The 24,181-nt window shown below is 33.3% G+C and overlaps 1 protein-coding gene across 4 annotated transcripts in view; it reads right to left on the reverse strand.

The window, feature by feature from the left end:
• LOC129912177 (dendritic arbor reduction protein 1-like) overlaps window positions 1-24,181 on the reverse strand; it is a 185,485-nt gene that overhangs the window by 57,924 nt on the left and 103,380 nt on the right. For all 4 annotated transcript variants that reach the window (XM_055990321.1, XM_055990323.1, XM_055990324.1 and 1 more), the window contains exons 2-4: window positions 4,379-4,718; window positions 1,190-2,118; window positions 589-1,081 (exon numbers count right to left, since the gene is read on the reverse strand). In XM_055990321.1, coding sequence (XP_055846296.1) covers window positions 589-1,081; window positions 1,190-2,118; window positions 4,379-4,718 — 1,762 coding nt within the window. The remainder of the gene's footprint in view (window positions 1-588; window positions 1,082-1,189; window positions 2,119-4,378; window positions 4,719-24,181) is intronic.

A 24,181-nucleotide genomic window follows, 5' to 3' on the forward strand; every position in this document is an offset into this window, starting at 1 on the left:
TAGGCTTGGTTTACGAGTTAAATAAAAAAACTGAAAGTCGACCAGTAATGCCGGCTTCTTTAATGAAATGCACCAATGGATCTAGTAGCATTTTTGGCTGAATCATTTATGTATGTCAAGGAATCATATTCAGCAATATAAGAACTCTTGAACGATTAGATTTTTTTAACCCATTAAAATTGGTGTCAAGTGAAAGATATGGTTATACTCAATTGCTTCAATTATAAGCTGTGTCTGAAACTAAAACTAAAATTTGGTTGGAAACCATTATGATGATATTCATTTTAAGGGAACATCAACATACTCGTAATATTTTTTTAAAGCCAGAAATAAAAACAATTGTAAAACAAATTTAAAAAAAATGTTCGTATCTCAGCTCTTTTGTTAGAATAAAGCCAATTATTCTTGCTTAAAGTGTTTATTTATCTATTTTCAAATTTAAAGCATAATAACTGAAAATAAAGTAAAATGCATATAAGAAGGACTTTAATCATTTTAACACGAAATAATTCAGAAGCATTCGGCCCACTGTTATTTTTTCTCGTTATTTTTGTATCGTAATAAATAAAAAAAATCAATTAAACTTACCTAAAAAATCGCAGTGATGTATCCGCCGCTTTTCTAGCTCCGGATTATTCCTTCGATTATAACGAACTGTCCTTATCGCCGGTGAAATGATGTTCGCCAAATGAGCAGGAGTATTCTGTTGAATGTTCGATGAATTGCTCGAAGTGAGAGTAGTGAGCGTTCGACTATTGGGCGGGCCAATTGGTGGGCTGAGGTGATGGGAGTGGGCGGAATTCGGGCCACTCGCCGAATGCACAGCAATTAATGCAGGACCACTAACTCCAGCAAGTGGATGTCCTTGCTGTTGCTGTTGTTGCTGTTGCTGGTGTTGATATGGCGGTGGTGGTGTAGCACGTCTATTTGAAACCAATGAACTACCCGGACTTCCTGGATCCGAACTGGGTGGTGTCAATGGTGGCACATACATGAGTCTTGACATTGGCGGTGGCGGGCAGAGGTTAGCAGCTGGCACGACAGCAACATTTTGCACTGGGTATTTGTTGTGGTAGGAAGGCTGTAATGGAAGAGAAAGAGAGACAAATGCAATGTTGATTAAACTAAGTGTCTGGGTATTTCACCGATATGCAAAAACAGAGGCAAACGACATGTTTGTGACACTCACCTGTGTGTGACTCTGCCAATTATAAGCGTAGCCACCTCCATTGTTTGAGATGTTGTTGTTGTTACTGGCATTGCTGCTATTGCTGATGTTGTTGTTATTGGTGCTGGTATTATTGTTATTGTTATTATTTGTATTGCTGTTGTTGTTGTTGGTGCTTTGCGGTGGCATTTGATGATGTTGGCCTACATTAGCATTCACATTGCCACCGCCTAAGTAGCTATTTAAATGCGGCGGCGGCGGTGGTGGGGGATAGCTGCTGGATCCAGTTAATAGATATGAGCCATTATCGCTATTGCCATTGCTCGAACTACTGCTGTTATTACTACTTGCACTGGTGTTGTTGTTGTTATTATTATTATGGACTAAACTATCATTGTTATTATTGCTATTACTACTAGAACTACTGCTTCGATTGTGGCTAGGACTATTGCTATTGCTATTTGGATTTTGCTGCTGCTGGTGTTGTTGTTGTTGCTGGTGGTGCTGATGCTGATGGTGGTGTGGATGCTGCAGTTGTTGATGTAATTGTGGGTGGTGCATGGGACCATGGATTATCGAGAGTTGGGTAAGGGTATCACATTCTGTTGCACTAGCAGCATTTGTTCCACTACTCCCACCACCTGTTCCTAAACTCGGATGATGCTGATGCAGGTGATGGTGTTGATGCAAATGATGTTGGGCATGGTGGTTTGGATGTTTTTCGGTTTTGATTTCTAGTGGACTGAGCAATGGTGTCGAGAGGGTTTCTAGTAGGGGATCTTCGACATTTTCCATTTTAACTTGGGCCATTGAATTGGTGCCCAACATCACCGCATTCTCTGGATCGATGTTTTGTATTGAGCTGGCAATGTCTTCCCAGAGTGGCGGTCGAAGGAACGGATCATCCATTTCGGAGGATGGTGTGCAGAGAGCCTCTTTATTTTTGGTTTCTAAAATGATAAAATAAATTGTTAATTTTTGTTTTTAGAATATCCTATAGAGGTCTTAAATAAAAGCTGACTAGGATGAAACCCTAAAAGGATGTTACGACTGATGAAAAACTAACATTGGGCAATAACTCAATTTCAATCCCAACAAGAGAAGATTTTAACAAAACGGTAAACTTTTTTTCGGATTTTTAATACTTTGTATGAACCTACCATTTTTTAAATGTAAATTAAAAACAAAAAAACTCAAATAAATTTATCATTATGACAATTTTTGTGGATATCCGGAATAACAGAGATTTCGAAATGAAGAAATTAAGATTCACAAGGTTTTGAAATACAGATTTCAGAATTTAAATTTTTTTATTAGGTATTTATACGGAAAAGTGGAAAAACAGAAGAACATGACACAGAAAAATAAACTCTAAACAAACTTTTGATTCTAAGAAAAAAAAAATAATTATATACCTACAATTATTTAAAAAAAATTTGGTTTTAAAAGAAGAACTTTTTTTCCAGAGTAAACTTTGTTTTTAAAATGGAATTTTTTCAAAAATGCATTTTTGGATAGTAAAATGCACACAAACCGGGTATGGAATTAAAAAGGAAATATTAATCGACACACAAAAAAAGTTTAAAAAAGTAACTGAATCGCTTTCAAAAATTTGATTTTTTAAAAACAAAAAAATTTAACTTTTTTTTTAAGTCCAAAATTGATTTTTTTGAAAATGATTCTTAATTTTAATATAAAATAGCAAAACGTTTTTGTACTTATGAAGACAGACACACACATAGACATACAGAATAGCACTTTTTGCGAATTCTCTTCAATTCGAAATTTTGAGTGGGCAACTTCATTATATTCAAACACGAAAACTTTAGTTCTTGATTTAAGTTGTGGCTTCGTATGAAAAAAAAACATCATTTAATTTTTTTACAAAAAAAAGTTGCCGCTCATGATTTTGTAAGACGCTTGAAAAATAAAAGGCTGAAAATGGACTTGTTTTTAAGCCTCTTATTAATCCATTTCTGCTAAATTCGACAGTGAAAAAAGAGCCAGTCAGTACCAAGCAACGAGGATACTAATAAATAAGTATTTTGAGAGTTTGGTGCAGTTTTGGTGTAATACACTAACTAATCCCCAAGGATTCTGAATAAAATATTTATTTAACTTAATAAAGTTCATAATCTTAAAATCAGTTTTGCAAAAATTTACCCTTCATGACACAACAATATTCCTATCATCTATTTCCATCAAGGCAAATATAATCTTCCCACAAGTCTTTGAGTAAATCGAAGTTCTTGACAGTTACTTTTGATATTAATATCAATTTCGAATAACTTTTTTTTACAAAATATTTCATCAAGTAACAACGCCATGGGGGTTCCGATCCAAAGATTGAAATTAAGTCATGGAAAAAAGCTGTTCTTCTTAACAAAAAACAACAACAAAACCTCCTTTTTTGTCTACTTCTGAGATTACGTATAGACTCATCCTATTTAATATAATTTTCGTTACACAAGAATGAATAAATGATTTATATAGAGTTTCGATGTTTTTTCTACAAAATAACCCCGATTCCGATTATTTAACTTACAAACCAGATTCAGTTTAGTATGTAAATTCAAGAATTAAAAAAAAAAAAAACTACTCCTAATTGATCAATTAATTTGTCTATCAATACCTGTCCAAACAACGTAACACCCACAAAATTCTATCTAAAATAATATGGCAACCATCGATCAGTTGTAGTTTATTCTCTTTTTTTTTCAATCCAAAAAAACGCCTCCTAGTTATCAAGTGATAAATCAAGCTATGCTTAGAAATCAATTAATCAGTAGTAGACTGCCTTATAACAGTCATTCGTAAACGAATATATTGTTTCTGGCGATTATGCGCTCCGAGATATTCTGCTCCATGAAATTAATTTCTAAAAAGAAGCCCCCCAAAGTTTTACTGGCACAAGCTAATATTTACTCTTCACGCTTGTTACCATTCAAAATATTCGTATCTTAATACAAAATCTAAACTTGGATTGATTTTTGTTTTGTTTTGTTGAATCTTTTCAAACCTAACACCTGGGTGTAAATAAAAGTATATTTTGAATATGGCACAGAAATTTATGTATGGTTGAAATTTCACAGTTAGATTATTTTTTCAATTCAAGGCAATGTTTGTGGCTAATCACTTGATTAAGACCTTCTAAGTGATTAAATCAACTCTTCGACGTATTTATATGTACAAGTAGATAGCCGTACTTACCAAATAGATACTCCTTCCCGGTGGAGTAACCACCATCGTAGCACTGGCTGTTGGCGTATGCGCAACCATAGCCGGAACTTGAGTTACTCGGTGAGCTGGACGGATTATCTATGCTATGATTTGGTTGTTGTTGTTGTGGCTGCTGGTGATGTTGCTGTTGACTTGACTGTTGGTGATGATGCTGGTCTTGGTGGTGGTGGTGATGTTGGTGCTGGTGGTGCAGATGATGATTGTTGTGATCGTGATGATGATGGTGATGAGGTAACACTTCTAGTTCAACGTCAGGCTCGATTTTATGCAGACGACCCATCAGCTCATGCCGATAATCCAATTCTGGGGACTGAAATGAGAAATAAACAACAAAAAATTAGATTTTTGGATTTGGATTTGATATTAAATTTAATTTTAAGTATTTTTTCATGTCAAAGTCAGAAATTTTTTTAGAAAAGACATTAGACAAATGCATTCGAAATAAACCATTTAAATCTGCACTTAAACACAAGACCTCAGCATTATAAAGATATTTAGATTAAAATTCAATTATCTTTGATACACAGTAGCACTCTTTTCTCAAAATTCAATCAACCGTCAGCGTAGGCGTCACAAGTCGGAAAGCCAAAGTGACCACAAGCTTTCAAGCTTAATTTATGTACACATTCAATCAGCCTTCTTTGTTTCGTTTTCTATGATTGTTCCCATTCATTTGCTTCAACATACACTTGATGGCTAAACCGATGGTGGTCTCGGTCCGACCGACATATTCTGAAAGGGGTACATTTATTGTTTACAATATTTTTTTGTTAGTAAATTGTTAAACATCTTAAGGTACACACATTTAGAGATAATTCGTTTCATTTGCTTACAAACTTTCAAACTTTTGAAAAAAATAACAAATAAAATCCAAAAAGAACCACATGGTTGCTTACGTTTGGGTACAAGAATTTTGTGTCAAAGTCAAGAAAAGTAAAAAACAAAAAAATGTTCATAATACCACATAAGCTGAAATCTACAAAAAAAAAAAGCAGAAAACGATGACAACAACAAGGCGAAGGAATTCGAATTAAATATCCCATTTTTGTTGTCCCGATCGAATTTATGAGTATTTGTCGGAATCAATTAGAACAGCATACACGAGAGATACAAGAACAAACATTCAAGCAAGCTAAGGCGACAAGCTTAAGATACCTCGTGCTCGAGGAGTCACTTCGTGCGATAGTGGTGACAATAACTTCCAAAGCACAGCACACACACGCCACCATATCACCTCAGTCGTCGCGCCGCTGGCCGTTGGGTCAACACCTGGTTAATACCTGAAGATAAACTCGTAAAATTAATTCCAACACGATGCTCGGATACAAAAAACATACGTGCGAGTATAGATACATTTAAAGTTTTAAGCAGATCTGCCATACAGATGTATCTCTCTCACTCTTTAGCCAAAGAAGGACCTTGCTTTGTGCTTGGAAATTAATTCGATCACTATGGGACTTGTTAATTAGACCGGAGGACGAGTTCTTAAAGTGTGTTTGCTGTTCAGGGTATTGGTTTTTTTTTTGTATTTTTCTTTGTGGTGTTTATACTAAAGGAATTTTATATTCGAATGTGATTCTTATGAATGGACAACGTGCAGATAAGATGAACTCGGTTGTTGAACATGAATTTACATTTCATCGATGTTCATATAGTATATACACATGTGTAGATATGAATATGGAGTGATGTGTGGTAGTTAAGGGGCGCCAAGTAATGGTCCCTACCTTTTTATTGATACCATTATCATTTAGATTCTAGCTTGTACTCTTAATGGAAACTATAACTTGCAAGGTCACAAGTGTTTGTTTTGGTCTTTTATTCTTTTAAGAGCATATTATAGATTTATTGAAATTTTTTAAAAGATTTTTTTGAATATATTTTTTCTTAAATCGAGTTTGGTGCTCAGCTCTTTTGTTTGGGTTTTTTTTAAATTTGTTGGGTGTTAAGTTTATGGTGGCATTTGATTAAAGACTGTCAATTTAATGATAAAAAGTATTAAGATAATTATTATTTACACACTTCAGTGTGATATTTACACACCTTTCATTTGATAAATATTCAAATGCGTTTGAAGGAAAAAATAAATTTTGTCGGTAATCCTTTTATTTTAGAAACGCATTTTAGATATACAATTTTTTTTAAGGTGTTTGTCAATAGAAGTTTTTATGGGGTAAAATAACTAACTGCTTTGAGATTAAAGCTTGTTAAGATTATTTTTATTTTAAATATAAAAAAGAACCTTTTTAAATGTTTGTCTTTGTTAGATATGTAAATATTGAACACGGCAAGAGTTTGTTTATGAGGTGATTAGATGAAAGTATTGGCATAATATTCAAAGATTAAAAACAAATTTTGAATTTATTAAAAAAATACAAAAATACTAAGAATTCCAAGTGATAAGAAGAATAATTGTTTGACACTCAATATATCGGATAAATAAGGCGTATGAAAAAAAAAACAAAAAAAAATAATGATAGTATTGAAGAACTAATGATATTAGCCGCTTTTAAATTTCAGAATAAGAATATCCCAAGGATATGAATTTTGATTTGATTATATAGTAAAAAAAAATTTAAGTTTCGAATTCTAAATAAATTTTGGTGATGATTCCTTAAATCTTGACCAAGTTGTCGTCAATCATTTTCCAAAAGCGTTTATTTTATCTGATCAATGTGGCGTACAATTTAACGCTCAGTCGAAATGACTTAAATTAGGTACACTACTTATTATTGGCAGTGATTTTCTAGAATGGTTTTTTAATTCATCGGAATATGTAAGTATTACAATATAATATGCAAAAATGTCTAGGTACCTAGTAGGAACCTCTGATGTGAAGTCAATCGCACCAACTACTACATTACGGAGAACAAATTTGTTTTCGGGAGTCTTCTATTAAATTTCTTGTTTGTTTATTTCAATTGAAAACTCCAATGTTGAGTAAATATGGTTACTTAAAAAAGGCTACATTTTAAGTTTTATGCATATCTAAGAAACAAGGCCACATGTCTATAACCTTCGTTATTTTTAGAACTGGTGAAGATGTGCAAAAAATAGAACAGCAAATATACCAGAGATTGCAATTCGCAAACATTGGTGCTTATTCAGCAAGGATGAAGGAAAAATTGACTCTCCTATGAGTTTCGAACAGGTGTCTGCAGAATCATCGAAAATGCTGGAAATTTAGACTGATAACGAGTGTTGGTGGTCAAACAAAAACCTTTTATACCATTTGAATTGTTAAAATTGCAACTTCTTTCTATAGAATATTATTATTATAATATTGCTGCACTGAAAACCTATTCTAGGAAATATGCTATCCTCCAGATGTTCTCCCTTAAACTGATAACATCAATAAGTTTACAAACAGCCTATTATAATTTTTTGTTCTACATCTAGTACTCCCAACTTACCCAATTCTTAACTGTCTTGTGCAATGGCTTATTGTGCATGTTGATCACATAGTTATCACACAATTACTTTGTCTTTTTTTTTACAATTCAAAAACAACAATAATTGAAAATAATACAATTTCACGATTTACATGTAAATCCCCCAAATCGTGTGAGCTATTTCAATCAAAAGTTATTATTATTGGGTTAATCCTATCCGTCAACACCTGCAACAAAAAAAAAAACGCAATTTACCTACTGATTCCCACAAATTGTTCAATTTCCCACACGAACAACCAACCAAATCAAAAAACAAGAAACAAAATAGTTTTTGATTCGATTAAACTGGCGTAACAAATCCTAAAAATACCATCATTGTAGTTACAATGCACAACAACATAGTCGAACATAGAGTCAATAAAACATAAAAATAAATATTTTTTTCCCAATTTACCAAAAAATCCAAAATCGTGCACATTCGACGGAAATGAAAATTCCACTGTATTACCAACTAAACAACACTAACTTCAATACAATATAGATAGAGACAGAGAGCGAAAGAAAGAGAGAGATAGAAAAATTTAAAACTCAATACTGTTGTAGAGAAAACCGCCACCGCGCCACACTAATGGGCCACGCGGGGTGAACAGAAAAATATCAAAAAGCAATTTAATTAAATGTCATTAGTTACTATTAAAATTGTTATCGCTTTGTTCACAGGTGAATTTAATTTATGTTAACATTTGGAAACAAAAGGAAACCTCTGGCCGAAGAAACAAAACCGACGGACGTGAAGACCGACGAACGCGACGACATGAACGTCTACAAATCTGACTGAATATCGTGTGGTTGTGCATTTGGTAACCCATTGGTAACTTTGAGTTGCATTCAGATGGGAGAGGGGGTGGAGAGTTATAGGTATAAGTGCCGACATCGCTACATTAAATTAGAAATAAGAAAAAAATAAATTAAGTCATGTTTTCTTTTTATTTTCCATCACTACCCGCCATAGCGCCAAAGTGTTTGTTCGAAGAGAAGGTATAGGTAAAATATACTAGCCAGCTCCAGCAGAGGGAGTTTAAGCTCTCTTAGCCAAGTTATTACGGGTTTGAAAGAAAATCGTTGAAAAAATTTGTAATTATGATTTCGTCCCGATTTAGTGGTCGATGAGTGTTGAGCGTGCTTCGTTATTGCAACACACTATCAATCGGTTCCGGATAAGCTATGAGTGGTAATATACTTTTTTGCAGTCAGCCATTTGTTTGTGGTTTGCAGAGACTATATAAAAAGCTGGTCAGGTCAAAGACTGAGTGAAAAAAAAGTAAAATAAAATCAATCTAATACAACAACTGAAATTCTTTATTGACGGTTTATCTGCTTTCTTCGACAAGAAGAGAGAAAAAATAAAAAACTTGACAATGAAGTACACGATTTGTATTGAGGTCAGATGGTCTGGCTTCAGAGGGCAAACGAAAAAAGTACTAATGATGAAGAGGAAGCTGCCATGAAAACGGTGAAAGGTTCCAATTTTTTTTTTTTTAAGAAGTTTTGGGATAAATTTGTGTAACAGGTTTGATTAACTAAATGGAAAGAAATAATAATAATAACCCAAAGAAAATTGTAAAATTTTAGTGGGTTGTTGAATCTGTTGGTTAATTTATTCAAATTACTTCTGAAACTATAAAAAGGCTTATCCCGTTGGTAATAATAATAAATGTGTGAATATACACTGGCAACATAAATTTGCTTTGAATTCTATAAGTAACTAGTTTTAACCAACACTATCAATATAAAAGGCTTTTGGGAACACTAATTTTTTTCGCATCATTCATAATCCTCCAACTAAATCAGCTGCATTAAAAAACATCAGTCATCGATAGGAGTATCAAAATAAACTTTTCGAAGTACCTATCTACGATTTTGGATATCTGTACTATTTAGAACATAATATAAGTATTTTCCTTAGTTCAATGGAACTCAACTACTGACTTTTAAAATTTTGATATTGGTTCATAAATCGGTAATAGGAACAAGTACGCAATAAAAAATTTTCTAATTCTGAAATTAACAATATTTAAGCTTCAATAATGACGGCGGTTGTACTTAAAAAAAATGGATTTAATGGTGTTAGAAGAGAAAAAAGATAGATTTTTTTTTGCTTTTTTTGATGAAAACTGATTGGGTTCAAAAAATTCTAGCTCTTTTTGTAGATGTTGTATAGACATCGTAGATATAAATATTTAAAGCTGAAACAATAAGCTTTTGATAATATAGAAATTATTATAAGTTGTTATAAAAAAATGGATTTATTAGTCTTAGGAGAAAAAAAGATTTGATATGAGAAATGATTGTTTTAAATAAATTACACTGGTCAACAAATTTTAACTTTTTTTTGCCACAAGAACCAAAATATACTTTTCAAGTAGTTTTTGGGTTGCTGAATCTGAGCCTGAAGTCAGAAAAATTTGATTGCCCTCCGTTTTTGAAATATTACCGTTATAAAATGTTAAAAAACGTCATTTTGGCTGTTTTTGAGGTTCTGTTTTTATGTGGGGTAATTCATTATAGACAAGTTTGTAACGGTTATTATAAGAACAAATATTCTTGTTTCAAAAACTGTTTAAATTTTCGCGATATCTCTTTTATTGCTCGAGATATCTTAAGTTGCATTTAATAAGCCAAAGAGAAACTAAACTTAATCTAAAGTTTAAGTCACTGGTCACAGAATTTTTGCCACAAGAACCAAAATATACTTTTCTAAAGGTTTCTGGGTAACTGAACTGAATCCGCAATCAGAAAAAATCTATTAGCCTCCGTTCTTGAAATATAAATATATTATACAAAAAAACCTTTTTTTTGCATTTTATAACGGTAATATTTCAAGAACTAAGGCTAATAAAATTTTTCTGATTGCGGATTCGAGCTCAGCAAACCAAAAACCTTCAGAAAAGTATATTTTGGTTCTTGTGGCAAACAAAGTTTAATTTGGTTGGCCAGTGTTGTTTCTGATTCAAAGACCGCTGCTTAAATTTTAAATATCTCGGGCAGTAAAAGAGATATCGGAAAGATTTAAACATTTTTTGAAAGAATAAAACCAGTTCTTATAGCCAACGTTACAAATTTATTCATAATGAATTACCCCACATAAAAACATAACCTCGAAAGCAGCCAAAATGACGTATTTTGACATTTTCTAACGGTAATATTTTAAAAACGGAGGCCAATCAAATTTTTCTGACATCAGATTCGAGTTCAGCACATCAAAAACTACTAGAAAAGTATATTTTGGCTGTTGTGGCAAAAACCTTGTTGACCAGTGTTATTTTTATACTTTTTGCACATTGTAAACATTTAAGTATGGCTTTATTATAAAAGAAAATGTGTAAGCTTTTTTATGGTGTCCTTTTTTTTCAAGAAAAATGATTTTTTAAGGTTTCATTCTACCACATGTGGCACACATGATTTTTTTTATTTTGTTCTTGGATTGTTATATTTGGTTCATGTTTTTTTGTTTTGTTGATAATACTGTTGCAATTTTGCATTTTTTGACTTGCTAAACAATAAGTAAACACAACAAAATACACCAAAGCATTTTTAAGCCATTTTAAATAAGATACAGATACAAGATAAATAAGAAAAAAGTGTGCCGTAATTTTGAGCAGGAGTGTAATAAAAATTAAGTTTTGGAAGTTAATTTAAAACTACGATGAACCAAATATGGATTCTTAGAGGAATATAAAAAAAAAAAATCTTAGGATTGTACAATTTAGTACTTAAAACATTTCCACATCTTTAAATATAATTATAGATAACTTCAACAACTGCTATAAATTATTATTTGTATTTGTCAGCAGCTGACAACGTTTTAAATGTTCAGATTTAGGTAGCAAGTAGAGGTTAATAGTTGCAGAGGTTCCAATTTTTCGGAAGGAATACCTATGCACCAGAATATACCTACTTATCACAACACTAATAAGCGAATTTGGGGTATAAGAAAATATTCAGGTACTAAATCAGTAGGTAGCCTGTAAGTTCAGAAAATCTTTTTTTTTAATTCCAGGAACCACCCAAACTGCTTGGTGGAATAAATGAAAACTCAGGATCGAAATTAAAAACATGATTACCTGAGTGCAATTGAGTATTGTTTCATTCTGACACGGAATCAGCTTCCCACCGTTACTACTAGCCAAATTAAGCTTAATCCTAACCTACGTCTCAACTTGACATCAGTGATGGAACAAAATTAAAATGAATGCTGGATAGGGGAAAATATATGCTTCGCAGGAGTTCCCGGAAAGTTCCCAATCAAACTTGGTGTGCACCAGGGAACCAGCTTGAGTCTATATACACTTTATTACAGTTTTAGATAATTTGCTTGAGAGTAAAGTGACGGATCCAAAAGTGAATTAATTATGCTTTGCTGTGTAGGTACCAATCACAATTGGAAAGTTGGATGTTTGGGAAGGAAGGAATACCGTTTATGATTATAATTGCTATGCTATCCATTTTTGGTTCCACTCAAGCCTATTCTCGACATTAATTTGCTTCCTTAGTACGAATTTCTAATATCTTTGATCTATGATCAACAGTGAAAAATTTCACTTCATCAACCATCGCATAAGGGCTGGGCGATGTCTGTTTTTAAATGAAGAATTTATGACACATTTGACATACGATTTACAAGATTTTGAAAAATGTTGTTTTTTTTTTTTGCTTACAAAGTTTGTAATACACCAATTGGAAAATATCTTACAAATGTGTTTGCTAACACACGTTTTAATAGAAAAATAAAAAAAAAAAAAAATTCAAGACTGGATCACTCTTAATGCTTTTAAGACTAAATGGTATGCATTAAAAATTATGTAACCTTCCTTTTTCTCTAATCTGAAAGTGAGAATTTGTTGGCAGTTGTTTATTATTGGTAAACCTCAGTGATTGTCTTAACAATTAACTTAAATTATTTATTTGGCGAACTTCGCTATATAGAATTTATAAAACAAAAAGCTGAAACAACAATTTCTTAAAAAAAAACCAAAATAAAGAAACAATTATTTTGCATACAAGCCACACAAATTAACATATCCAGTCAGCAGCAGTAGTATCTATAACATCGTCTGTCGTCGGCACCAGCATGATATATGTCACTAGCATTCCAGCACACGCCACATCTTGCTGACATTAGACTGTTGAATGTTGCCCACAAATTGCCTCAACCAGACATAAGTCACAAAACTAAAATTCAAAACACACGACAAACGGTCCTTATAGATTCACTCCGCCACAGTCTGAATTATAACCTGGCCATTAAGATTTCAATAAAATCGATTTGAATAAAATTCGATGTTGTTGCACAAAAAACAAAAAAAAAAAACTTATTTCTCTTCCATTTTTTTCCTAAACGAACTCGTACATAGATCTTCAAGCTCGTATTGTACCTACTATAGCAGTTGTCCGGCAATCAGAAGCAATACCAAAGCTCATTTATGCAAATTGCATCCACAAAGTACCGTCGGTCGGTCGCGTCGTGTCGTCTGGGCACAAGGCTTGACAACACTGTCTTTACCAAGAAGGTAAAAAAAAATAACAGAATATGTAACATAAACCCACAATATGCGCTATGTTGCGCAACATAGCCCACCAAACACATGTCAAATGTCACATGAAAGACTACCAATTCGCCTTTCGTTTACCTCAACTCCTGGAGTTTGCGCAAAAACTTTGTGGAAATTTTGTTGTGTGTGTAGGCGTAAAGTCTTAACAGTTAGGCCCCCAAAAACAAATCGAAAAGAATATTTGACATGACGACCTTTAAGCAAAAGTGTCAAAATTTTGATTGTATCTGGATGCAATTGCGCATACAAAATTTGCTACCATTTTTGGAATGTAAACGTCACAACTCAGAAATAATATAAAGAAAATGTACATACAACCATTTGACATCATTTCGATTTGTTTTTTTATATTTTTTTTTGTTGCATTTGTTCCGTTCATCGTTGGAGTTTTTTTATTTTTTCGTCCTTTTCTTATAAACCAAAGAGTGCTGCTGTCTTGATAGGTTTTATGTACCGTTTTGTGTGGAAAGTGGTAGCACCGGCCATTGTAATTGACAAAATCATCGAACTCAATCGACATAAGCTGTCGGAATAATATTGTCGAGATAAATGTTGTCCACCGTTTGTTTGTTTGTTTGTCTGCTTGTTGATAGTGCGGAGTTGGACTGTGTTCCTTCATCACAGAGAGCGCTGCAACTCCAAGAGTGTATCTATACGTATTGAACGTGTTGGTGTTGTGTCTTTCCAGTCGCTTGGTTGGCATCAGGAATAATTTCTCCTTTTGGCGGCTTTTTTTGTTTGGTGCATAGTTAGACGGCACGACAAGTTGGTGTAATAGCGTAAAAGTCTGGACAAATCGATTGCAGAGAGACTTGTGCCGATAGTTGAGTGTCCAATTCAGACATTCGGAGATAGTTTTAGTAAGCCGATAATGGGGAATTTATTGTTTTTATCGAGGAGATGTTTAATAGTTTTATAGGTTTATTGTATTGAGATGCCACCAGAAGGTATCATAATGATGGCGGAAGGTTTGATGACACTAGATAAGCAGAAAGTCAAATGAAGATGAACGTTGGATAAATCAGATCCAGGAACTGGAACTGTGAAATCTGATTTTGTCAGCAAGTAAGGGCTAAAGAAAATATATCGCTCAAGGCTTCAAATTAACGTATTTTTGTTATGAAATGAAGATTGTACCAGGCATACTTGCTCAAATCAAAAATAATATGACAGGTTCTCAGGAAGTAAAGTAAAGAGAGCTGGAGGATATTCATTCTTTGAAGAGCTTACTAGATGAAAAGACTTCGATTACAAAAATGAATTTGGTATTCGAAGATGACTGTGAAAAATTCAAGATGGGTACAAATGAAGAAGGTAAATGGAAAAACGACATACCTCGGATATGGGTGGATTTACGGATATGGAACCCTGCTAAAGAAGTAAAGACAATGAATTTCCAATCTGCGTGAAGAGTTAGGAGTAAGTTCCCTTTAGTGGACCACCTACGCTTTATCAGATATAGATTGTTATAAAGCAGACATAACTGCTATCAATTCATGGAAAAAGATTAGTGAAAACTGTTACTATCAGCAGCACTTATTTGGGTTTGGATTTATCGGAAAGCTCATGGTAGAAAATAGTCAATTAAGAGTCAGTGTAACTTGGGAAGAGCTGAAGGCAGCTAAATTTCATTTCCATTATTGCGCGGGTATTGTTAAGATCCTATGTGCCTAGGCAGATTGTACTGAATTTAAAAGCCATGAGTTGAGTTATTATAGCAATGATAGTCATGATAGGGGCATGATGCCGGGCAACGAATCAGGTAAATTGACTTTGCTGCAGGGAAATTTGTTGCCATATTTAATACGTGTACACTGTTCACGATTCCCAAACATTCGTAAAAAATGGAATCCACTGGCCATTAAAATTTTCCATACACATTTACTATCCGATCAATTCTGGAAAACCTTTTAAGAGCTTCTAAACTGCCAGCAGCAAGTTGTGATAAATCAGTGAGTAAGGATGCATGCTGTGAATGAGATGCAAGGTCATATGGAGTGCATGGATAACAATGCTCCCGTCTGGAAAATGTTCGACTCATCGCAGAGGGATAGCATGGCCTTTGAATGGTTGACCGCGAATCAGGAGCATTCTCAAGTAGAGGAGGAGCTCCTTCAATTTGGCCTCTGTAACTGGTGGCAGTTGGTCAGTTGGAAAAATAGCTAGCTTTGGAAGATAGTTGAATGAGTCTCAATAGATTTTGTGATCTTCCAAAATGCCTTCATCTTCATAAGTAAGTACTGCTGAAAAGACTATAAATAACGTAATGAAGTTGTTGACCTCAATATGACAAACTTACACTAAATTTTTAAGTCCACTTCGCAATTTCTGTGGATTTATGTATTTTTTTTTAAATTTCAGTACACTGGACTGTGCTCTTTTGTTTAGGGGCCTCAACAGACACCCGCGTTTACTAAAAAATTCCCTTATTAACTAACTCCAGTTTTTCAAAATCCATTTTTTAACACTTTGGTTAGGTTTTTCGAGTTCATAAAGTGAAATAAACTTGAATACAAGAATTTTTTAAATCTACTAGATAACATTTGCATTTGATCAAGAAAAAAACAAGGGGTGGAATCGGCTAAAATGATATTTGACTATCATATTTTTTACTATAAAAATTTGATAGTCAACTATTTTTTATCTGTGTAAGGTGATCGTCTTTAGATAATTTTTAATTTTGGTTTAGTTGGTATCACTTCGGTTTGACATCTGTCAAACGTCATTAAATTAAAAAAAAAACAATGCAGAGTTTCAGTTTTTCACTTCCATAGCTACAATAATTGAGAAGACAATTATTAAAAACGTAAGTTAATATTTTTTAAAATGCTTAAAATAATAATTTATAACTTTAATATCTATCCAGCAAACACAACTCGAAAAGGATCGCTTACAAAGAATCACACAAAATATTGTATAAACTTTGAATTCAGATGGCAGATCCAAAATGTGTATTATACTCATAAAAAGTATCTTATGTTATTCGAAAATTTTGTACGAGTCTATAAAAAGCACTAAATATTATTTCAAATTATTTTTTTTTTGTGTACAAAGGTGTGATTGCACATTACTTTGAGTCGGGGATGCAAAATATAATTTACTTTGTTCCTCAAGTCTGACTCTTCTATTTTCTATTTCATATTCAGTTACTTTATTTTAATTTTGTAGTCTTAAAATAATTGCACAGGCACAAAAATATTCATTTTTCCCAAACAAAGTAAAAGCACCACGAAAACCATGAAAAAAATATGCCACAAATGTTAAATTGTATCAAATTGACACCTAAATAGGTGTCAGCTGAAAAAGTCAAAAAAATATGATAGTCACTTTTGACTATCATCTTACACAGACGAATTTTCTTGAATTTGACAGTCAACTATCAAAAATCATCTTACACGATTCCACCCAAGGTCTCACATAGTTTAAGAAGTGAACGTGAATTGAAAACTGCAATCAGTTAAATGCACTACTAAATTTTATCATTCCATTACTTTATATCATAGCAATTATGCGCTATCATTTCGTTATTCTCTGCTACGGTTCCTTCTGACAGGATCAATATTTCAGAATTGCAATATAAGATGATGAATTCTATTTTGCAAAAGACTTCAAACTTTTGAACCGAAGATATAACAACACCAACAAGAGCGAAACAAAATCAAAAAACAAACTAAAACTAATAATAAGCAAAACAATTGTTTGCCACTAAACAACTTACTTGTCAGCCCTGTCAGAGAAGAGCCGAGCAACCAGCGTCGCCCTAAGTCAAGACTACCAAATCGTGACAAATATGACCCAATGATCCTTCATTATTCAACCATCCAAATGTGTATGTGCAACCAAACCAAAACCAAACCAAACGATGTTGTTTTCTTCAAATGCTGATGCTGACGATGTCTCATTCTAATTTTTTTTCATCTTATTTTCATTTTTATTTTATTTATATCTCATTTGAATGCTTGCAAACCAGTTGCTAAATCCGTGGTTACCTATAAACTTGATGGTCCAAGCATGAAAACACTTCTTTGGCGGCTGCTGCGCGATGGATATTGGTGAGCGGTGTGGAGCGGCGGCGCCGGCCGTCGGAGTGGCAAACAAGAAGGAAAAAATTAGGCCAACCCATCGACAAAGAACCTTACAATAAACGAGGTATCGAAGTTGGGCTGCCTGCCGACGTCGATTGCTTAAATCGCTTCTGGCTTTGATTCGTTACGGTTTTCACTTTTTTTTTCGGTCCAAACAATTGTTGTTCTTGTTGTTGTTGTGATTCCTCGTGGCGTGTTCCTCTGCTCCTAGAAGAGAGGTCTCCTCCTGGGTGATGGTGAATGGGTTCATGTTTCATTTGTGCGCGGTGTGCGCGATTTATTCGATTCTTTTTACTCTTGTTCATTGTCTCTTGGAGCGTCCATTACGCTGAATGGGGCAATCTCTGACACGAGTTTTGTGTACCTATACTTGTTGTGTGTTCAATCGAAAGTGAACATGGGAATTCTTGCAAGATTGTTTTTTTTTTTCTGGAACAGATGAACTGGATGCAGGAGGTCAGCGTGCAACAGAGAGTGAGCCATGTGGGGATGGAAACACGTTCTTGGCGGATCAGAATAGAACATGACTGGTTTTGTTGACTGAATGAATGCGGGGTTAACTGTTTAAGTGGTATTGAGAAATAATTTTAATTACTTTTGAAACAAAAAAAAAAATGTGAATGGAGTCTATGAGTGACATATAATACCGCATTTATTGGGAAGGTCTTTGATTTCTAAAGAGCAAACTTCTTGTCGAACTTTCAATAAATACATTTTTTGACTCCATAAGAATTTACAAGTTGTTCTAATTTTATTTACATATGTCAGTTTCTTTCAAATCAAACATAAATTAAACCATTTGAAGTTTTAGGCGAAGTGAGTTTTAAGAAAATCGACAAATGTGAAAAATGTTTGCGTCTTATAGCCAGTTTTCAGTACAGCCGAAATGAGATAATTTCGCAAATTAGGTCAGTGAATACCGCATTAGCGCGAAAAAGACAGGATATCTAGTCTGTCCCTTTTTCTGACCCAGACGCCATTCGAAATGAGATAATCTGTAAAATTACCTCATTTGGGCTCTACCTAGTGAAATTTTGTTTAAATTATTGACTTTAGAGATTAAGCCATACTACTGGTCAAAAATGTTTAAATTTTAAAATAATTCTATCCACTCTTTTTTTATTAAAAACTCATCTTCAATTATTATGAAAAGTTATGAAACAAAGTTGATATTAAGTATCCTCAATACTTGATTTTTTATTAAAAACTCATCTTTATAATATACTGAATATATTATTTTTGGAAATTACAAATAATCCACGGTCTACATGGCGTATGCGTACTATTTTTATGTTGCAATGATATTCTTGGCGATTTTGTCAATTCCTTGCAGGGTGCAGTACCCTTGAAAATACTGTTTTAAGTGGAGGAGGCTGGGATACGAACGCAGACCTCTGGCCCATATTACTTACCATTCCGCAACGGGATACTTTTTACTTAGAAAGATATAATATTTAACGTAACTTTTATCATATGAGTAAGTACCTGCGACCCAGGCATGTGTTTTATTTATTTAAGGGAAGACATTTATTTACTTAAGACACACAAAAAAAGCAAGGAACATCACCTATGACCAAGCAAAGTCAACCAAGAAATTGTATGTAGAGAAAAATTGTATGTTGTCAATAGCTATGGCTGATTGGCTACTGAAACACTCAAGAATAAATGGGAATATCAAAAATCAAGGTCGCAGGCCTGTAGCTCTAAATCTTTAATTTTGTATTAAAAATATCAAACAGACTTTAGCCTCACTATTTTAACCTGATACTAGAAGTATCAAAAGTAATAGTTTATAAAAAAAAATCGTTCGCTGATTAAAAAGAAAAACAATTTATTGCTTTATTAAAACACTTTTTCCTTCAAAAGAAACTTCAATATTCAAGCTCAAAGCTGAAAAGCATAAATTTGTTCAATTTAATCAAATCTTACCTTCATACTACTTGAAATTTTGCTACAAGACTTAGATATTGCTTAGGAACCTTACAAGTTTATTATACTCACAGCTAAATCGCAACACGTTTTTAATTGAACTCAAAAACTTACAAACTGTCAAGTTTTATTTTGTGAACATCAATTTGTTGTTAATTGGTTTTGGGAAACCAAATCTTACAGTCATTTTTTATAAATAGTATCCATCGGTAAGTTTTCAAACATTTTTATATTTTCCTTAATCAGCTTAAGTCTTCTTCAAATCCACTTCATGGTAAATATTGTCTAATCACCTTGAAATGTTCTTTTATTGTCTTTTAATAAATAAAGTCCAAATGAGTCAGTAGCTTATCTTCTAATCCCTTAACTTAAATAAAACTACAAAAATTATTATTTTTGAATAAATCATCTCTTCAGGAGCTGGACAGAAAAAAAAAATAAAACACCAATAATCCAAACATAATCCCAATTATGGTCAAGAACCCTATTATCACTCATCGATAACAACTATAATCTACAACAAAAAAAAAACTTACAAAACGTAAAAAACAAAAAAATGCAAATTTTCATCCGATTTTTTAGCTTAACCGTACCGCTTTGCATTTTAATAATCACAATAAACTTTTAAACTTCAAAAATAGCCCAGGGAAATTAGTAATTTAAATCGCATTTTTCGCGGGACAAAATTTTTTTCATGGAATGTGTTCGGGTGGTTGCCCTTATCATAAAAGTCAATTTGTTGGGAAAATTGGAGGTTGGGAACAGCCGCCATCTTGGAAAAGAGATTGGTATCGTTTTTATTGAATAGCTCCATTGTTATTCATTTTAACAAAAAATGTCAAAGGTAAGACTTATCAACAATAAAATTATCTAAAAAATGATATACAAAACAATTCCGTGAGTTGATTAAATAAAATTTTACAGTTGGTCAAAGTGCGGGTTTGTTTCGCAAGGTTGGGACAAAATGACATTTGTTCATATATCTGACGAACTTTTGATTTGTTTGGATAATTCTTTAAGAATGAATTATAGTACTTATAATTACCTATAAAATGAGCCCACAATCGTTATTGTAACCATCGTATTGTAGAAGTAATCCAACTCCGAAACTCTCCATGTACTAGTAAAAAGTGAGAAAAAAGCTAGTTTTTTGCTAGTAGGCCGAGAAAATTTTGGGAGTAGAGGTTTAACCAAAATACAAGTACGCAGTTATGCAGCCAAACGCGTGTTAATGTCGATTTCAAAGGTCTGATAACTCTAATTTTGTGTTTTATACGGTTTTTGGGGGGTTAAATAACGTAAGTTTTCCAACTAACGTGAATGGGCTAAGTTTATACTATTTGAAATTATAAATATACAAGCTGATGCTCTTTTATTTTTCCTAAATCTGGACACCTCAATCTTTGCTATGAGGTTAATAGAACTCACGATATAAGCTTTTTTAACTAACCATATCAGGCTTTTCAATTCAAATAAACAAACAAAAATCGAAACAAAAAAGCCTCTAAAACATAATCGTATAAACGGCTTATATCTTGAGTTCTATTGGTCACATCCTCAAGATTGGGGTGTCTAGATTTAGGAAAAATAAAAGAGCACCAGCTTGTACATTTATAATTTCAAATAGTATAAATTTAGCCCATTCACGTTAGTTGGAAAACTTACGTTATTTAACCCCCCAAAAACCGTATAAAACACAAAATTAGAGTTATCAGACCTTTGAAATCGACATTAACACGCGTTTGGCTGCATAACTGCGTACTTGTATTTTGGTTAAACCTCTACTCCCAAAATTTTCTCGGCCTACTAGCAAAAAACTAGCTTTTTTCTCACTTTTTACTAGTACATGGAGAGTTTCGGAGTTGGATTACTTCTACAATACGATGGTTACAATAACGATTGTGGGCTCATTTTATAGGTAATTATAAGTACTATAATTCATTCTTAAAGAATTATCCAAACAAATCAAAAGTTCGTCAGATATATGAACAAATGTCATTTTGTCCCAACCTTGCGAAACAAACCCGCACTTTGACCAACTGTAAAATTTTATTTAATCAACTCACGGAATTGTTTTGTATATCATTTTTTAGATAATTTTATTGTTGATAAGTCTTACCTTTGTCATTTTTTGTTAAAATGAATAACAATGGAGCTATTCAATAAAAACGATACCAATCTCTTTTCCAAGATGGCGGCTGTTCCCAACCTCCAATTTTCCCAACAAATTGACTTTTAGGGCAACCACCCGAACACATTCCATAAAAAAAATTTTGTCCCGCGAAAAATGCGATTTCATGCCCATATTTTGACTAATTTCCCTGAGCTAAAATGTACAAATCAAGGAAGAGAAACTGAACAAAAAACAATAAAACACAAACAAGAATAAACTTAAGAAAATATTTTATTGCCATAATAACCGAAATGTGAGCGTTGATTCTTCACCATTATGGGTTCCTAAGTTTTTCCCCAAAGCCTCCATTTACATACATAAAATATACCAACATATCGACTGTGGCAGGTATTGTACTTTAACTGACATATGAATACTGATGTCCGGCTGATGACAGGTGAATAAGTAAGGTGCCGGGAAAAAAAGTCTCATACAGAACAAACAAATAAAATAAAAAAAAAAAAATCAGGGAATTCGCTATTGAGCACCACCTGGAAGAAGAACTTTGTAACTTGTGTGTATGTGCTGCGCTCACAATGGAACATGGACATTCACTCACAGCTCATTTTGTATTCTTCTGGTCGAAGTACGTGCCATCATACAAACATTTATATACGCATCCATTCAAAGTTCAGTAATTCATAAGAATCCACAATTTATGCCATTCGCCACTAAGTGCCAGCTATCAGTCAGCGTGCTAGAAGCACCAAAGTCTATATCTTCATACATATAGCCCAGGCATCAAATAACACATAAAAAATTATTTAAATACCGTTTTTACCGATTAACAAATTGATATTCAAAAAAGGCCAAGAAGACGACGGAGCAGCAGCAGCAGCAAAAAAAGATTTCACGTGTTCGGCATACTTATGGCCGCCGCCGACCGGCACTCAAGTGGCTAGGCCAGAGGAATCGAGTACACGCTTTAGACGCTTTAAAATGCAACAGCACTGCCAGTATACTTGAACTTTACACACAAATACTCTCGTATACTGCTCGTTTCATTATCATTTTAATTATTTATTCTTTTGTGTAAGCGTGAAGAAGCAGAGTGTTAATGTTTTTTGCACTTATTTGGCTTTGATTGTGTGGTATACTGTTCGAACAAGGACAACGTTGGGCGCCAGTTAACAGCCATTTAATAATATAATATAAGGCTCATGGAAGCATGCACTTATACGATTCTCAATTCTAGGACGCATCAATACAGTTTTATTGTTGTTTATTGGGGCCAATATGAGATGATTTGCCTGGGACGTGATTTATTTTTGGAAACTCAATTATATAAAAGAGGCTTGACCTGCAATCGAAGAACAATAAAGACCAGATATTGTTGAGATGATTAATGATGATTTTTTAGCGCATTTTTAAATGCGGCCAATGAAAGTATTTATATTTTAATGAAGTGACAAGGTGAAAAGTGGAATTCTTTCGGTTATTGTCAAAATTATAAGTACTTCGACTTAATGTAGTGGGTTTTCTTTATCTTTGTCACAATAGGAGACGAAATTTCATTTTATTATTAAAGAACGTCAATATGAGATGATTATTTGAGGCTATGAGAACAATAGTGGCGGAAGCCATAAAATTCAGTTTTGAGCTACGAGAGATTTAAGAAATAGGGTTTTTCAAAACAACACTTTTTTGAGTTTCATCTTGTTTTGAGTGTATCTAGCTGCATAAATCTATTTTTGTATTTAAATAATTATATTAAGAAACCCAATTTTATGAAAAACTAGTTTTTGAAAAAAAAAGTGGGTACGCCACTACTGTTCTTGTGGAAATCCAACTTTAAGACTTAAAGCCGACAACTGTTTGTCTTCCTGTGACCAAAATCTGACAATAAATTTCCAAGAGGAGGATTTTTATTTTTTTTAGCGTTACTAGCGTTACGGAAACTGACTGATGCAGTACTAGAACTAAAGCCTAAGCTACTGAATAAATTTTCTTGAAACCTAGTTGCTTTGAGTTTTGCGAGATTTCCTAGAGGTGAAATTTGAATATAATTTTAGGACTAACAGTTTCAGCCATATAACCAAAAAACTGATTTTTCAAAAGCAACTGGAACGATTTTGGGAAAAATGTTCGTATTTTTACGTTGAAAAAAAATTTATCGAACCGTTATTAACAGTATCTGTCTTAGAACTGTTTTCTTGACTTTTTAATTACTTTTTAAACGATTCAATCGGTTTCAAGCAAAATATATAGGGGAGAGTGGGGCAGTTTTGAACACGGGGCACATTTGAACACTGCATATAAAATTTTAGTATATCAATCTTTTTTAGAAGTATTTCGATATTTGAACCCGTCAACACGATATCCATAAATGTCAATGACTTTCCATCGTTATGTCGGCTGACTTTCAGATTTATATGTGGAAGGTGATTTTTATAGTGGTTTTGCATTATTTCAGTTTTTTAGTTGTAAGAGTTTAAAAAAAAATATTGGTAGGTATGTGATTTCAAAACGCAATACAATTTTTGTTAATGGTTAATGAATTTTAAACTAATTGACGGTGAATTTTTGAATGAATATATTAATGTTAAATATTTGTCTTTGACACAGTTGGGGCAGTTTTGAAC

This window comes from Episyrphus balteatus, chromosome 2 (genome assembly GCF_945859705.1).
Source record: "Episyrphus balteatus chromosome 2, idEpiBalt1.1, whole genome shotgun sequence".
Taxonomy (NCBI): domain Eukaryota; kingdom Metazoa; phylum Arthropoda; class Insecta; order Diptera; family Syrphidae; genus Episyrphus; species Episyrphus balteatus.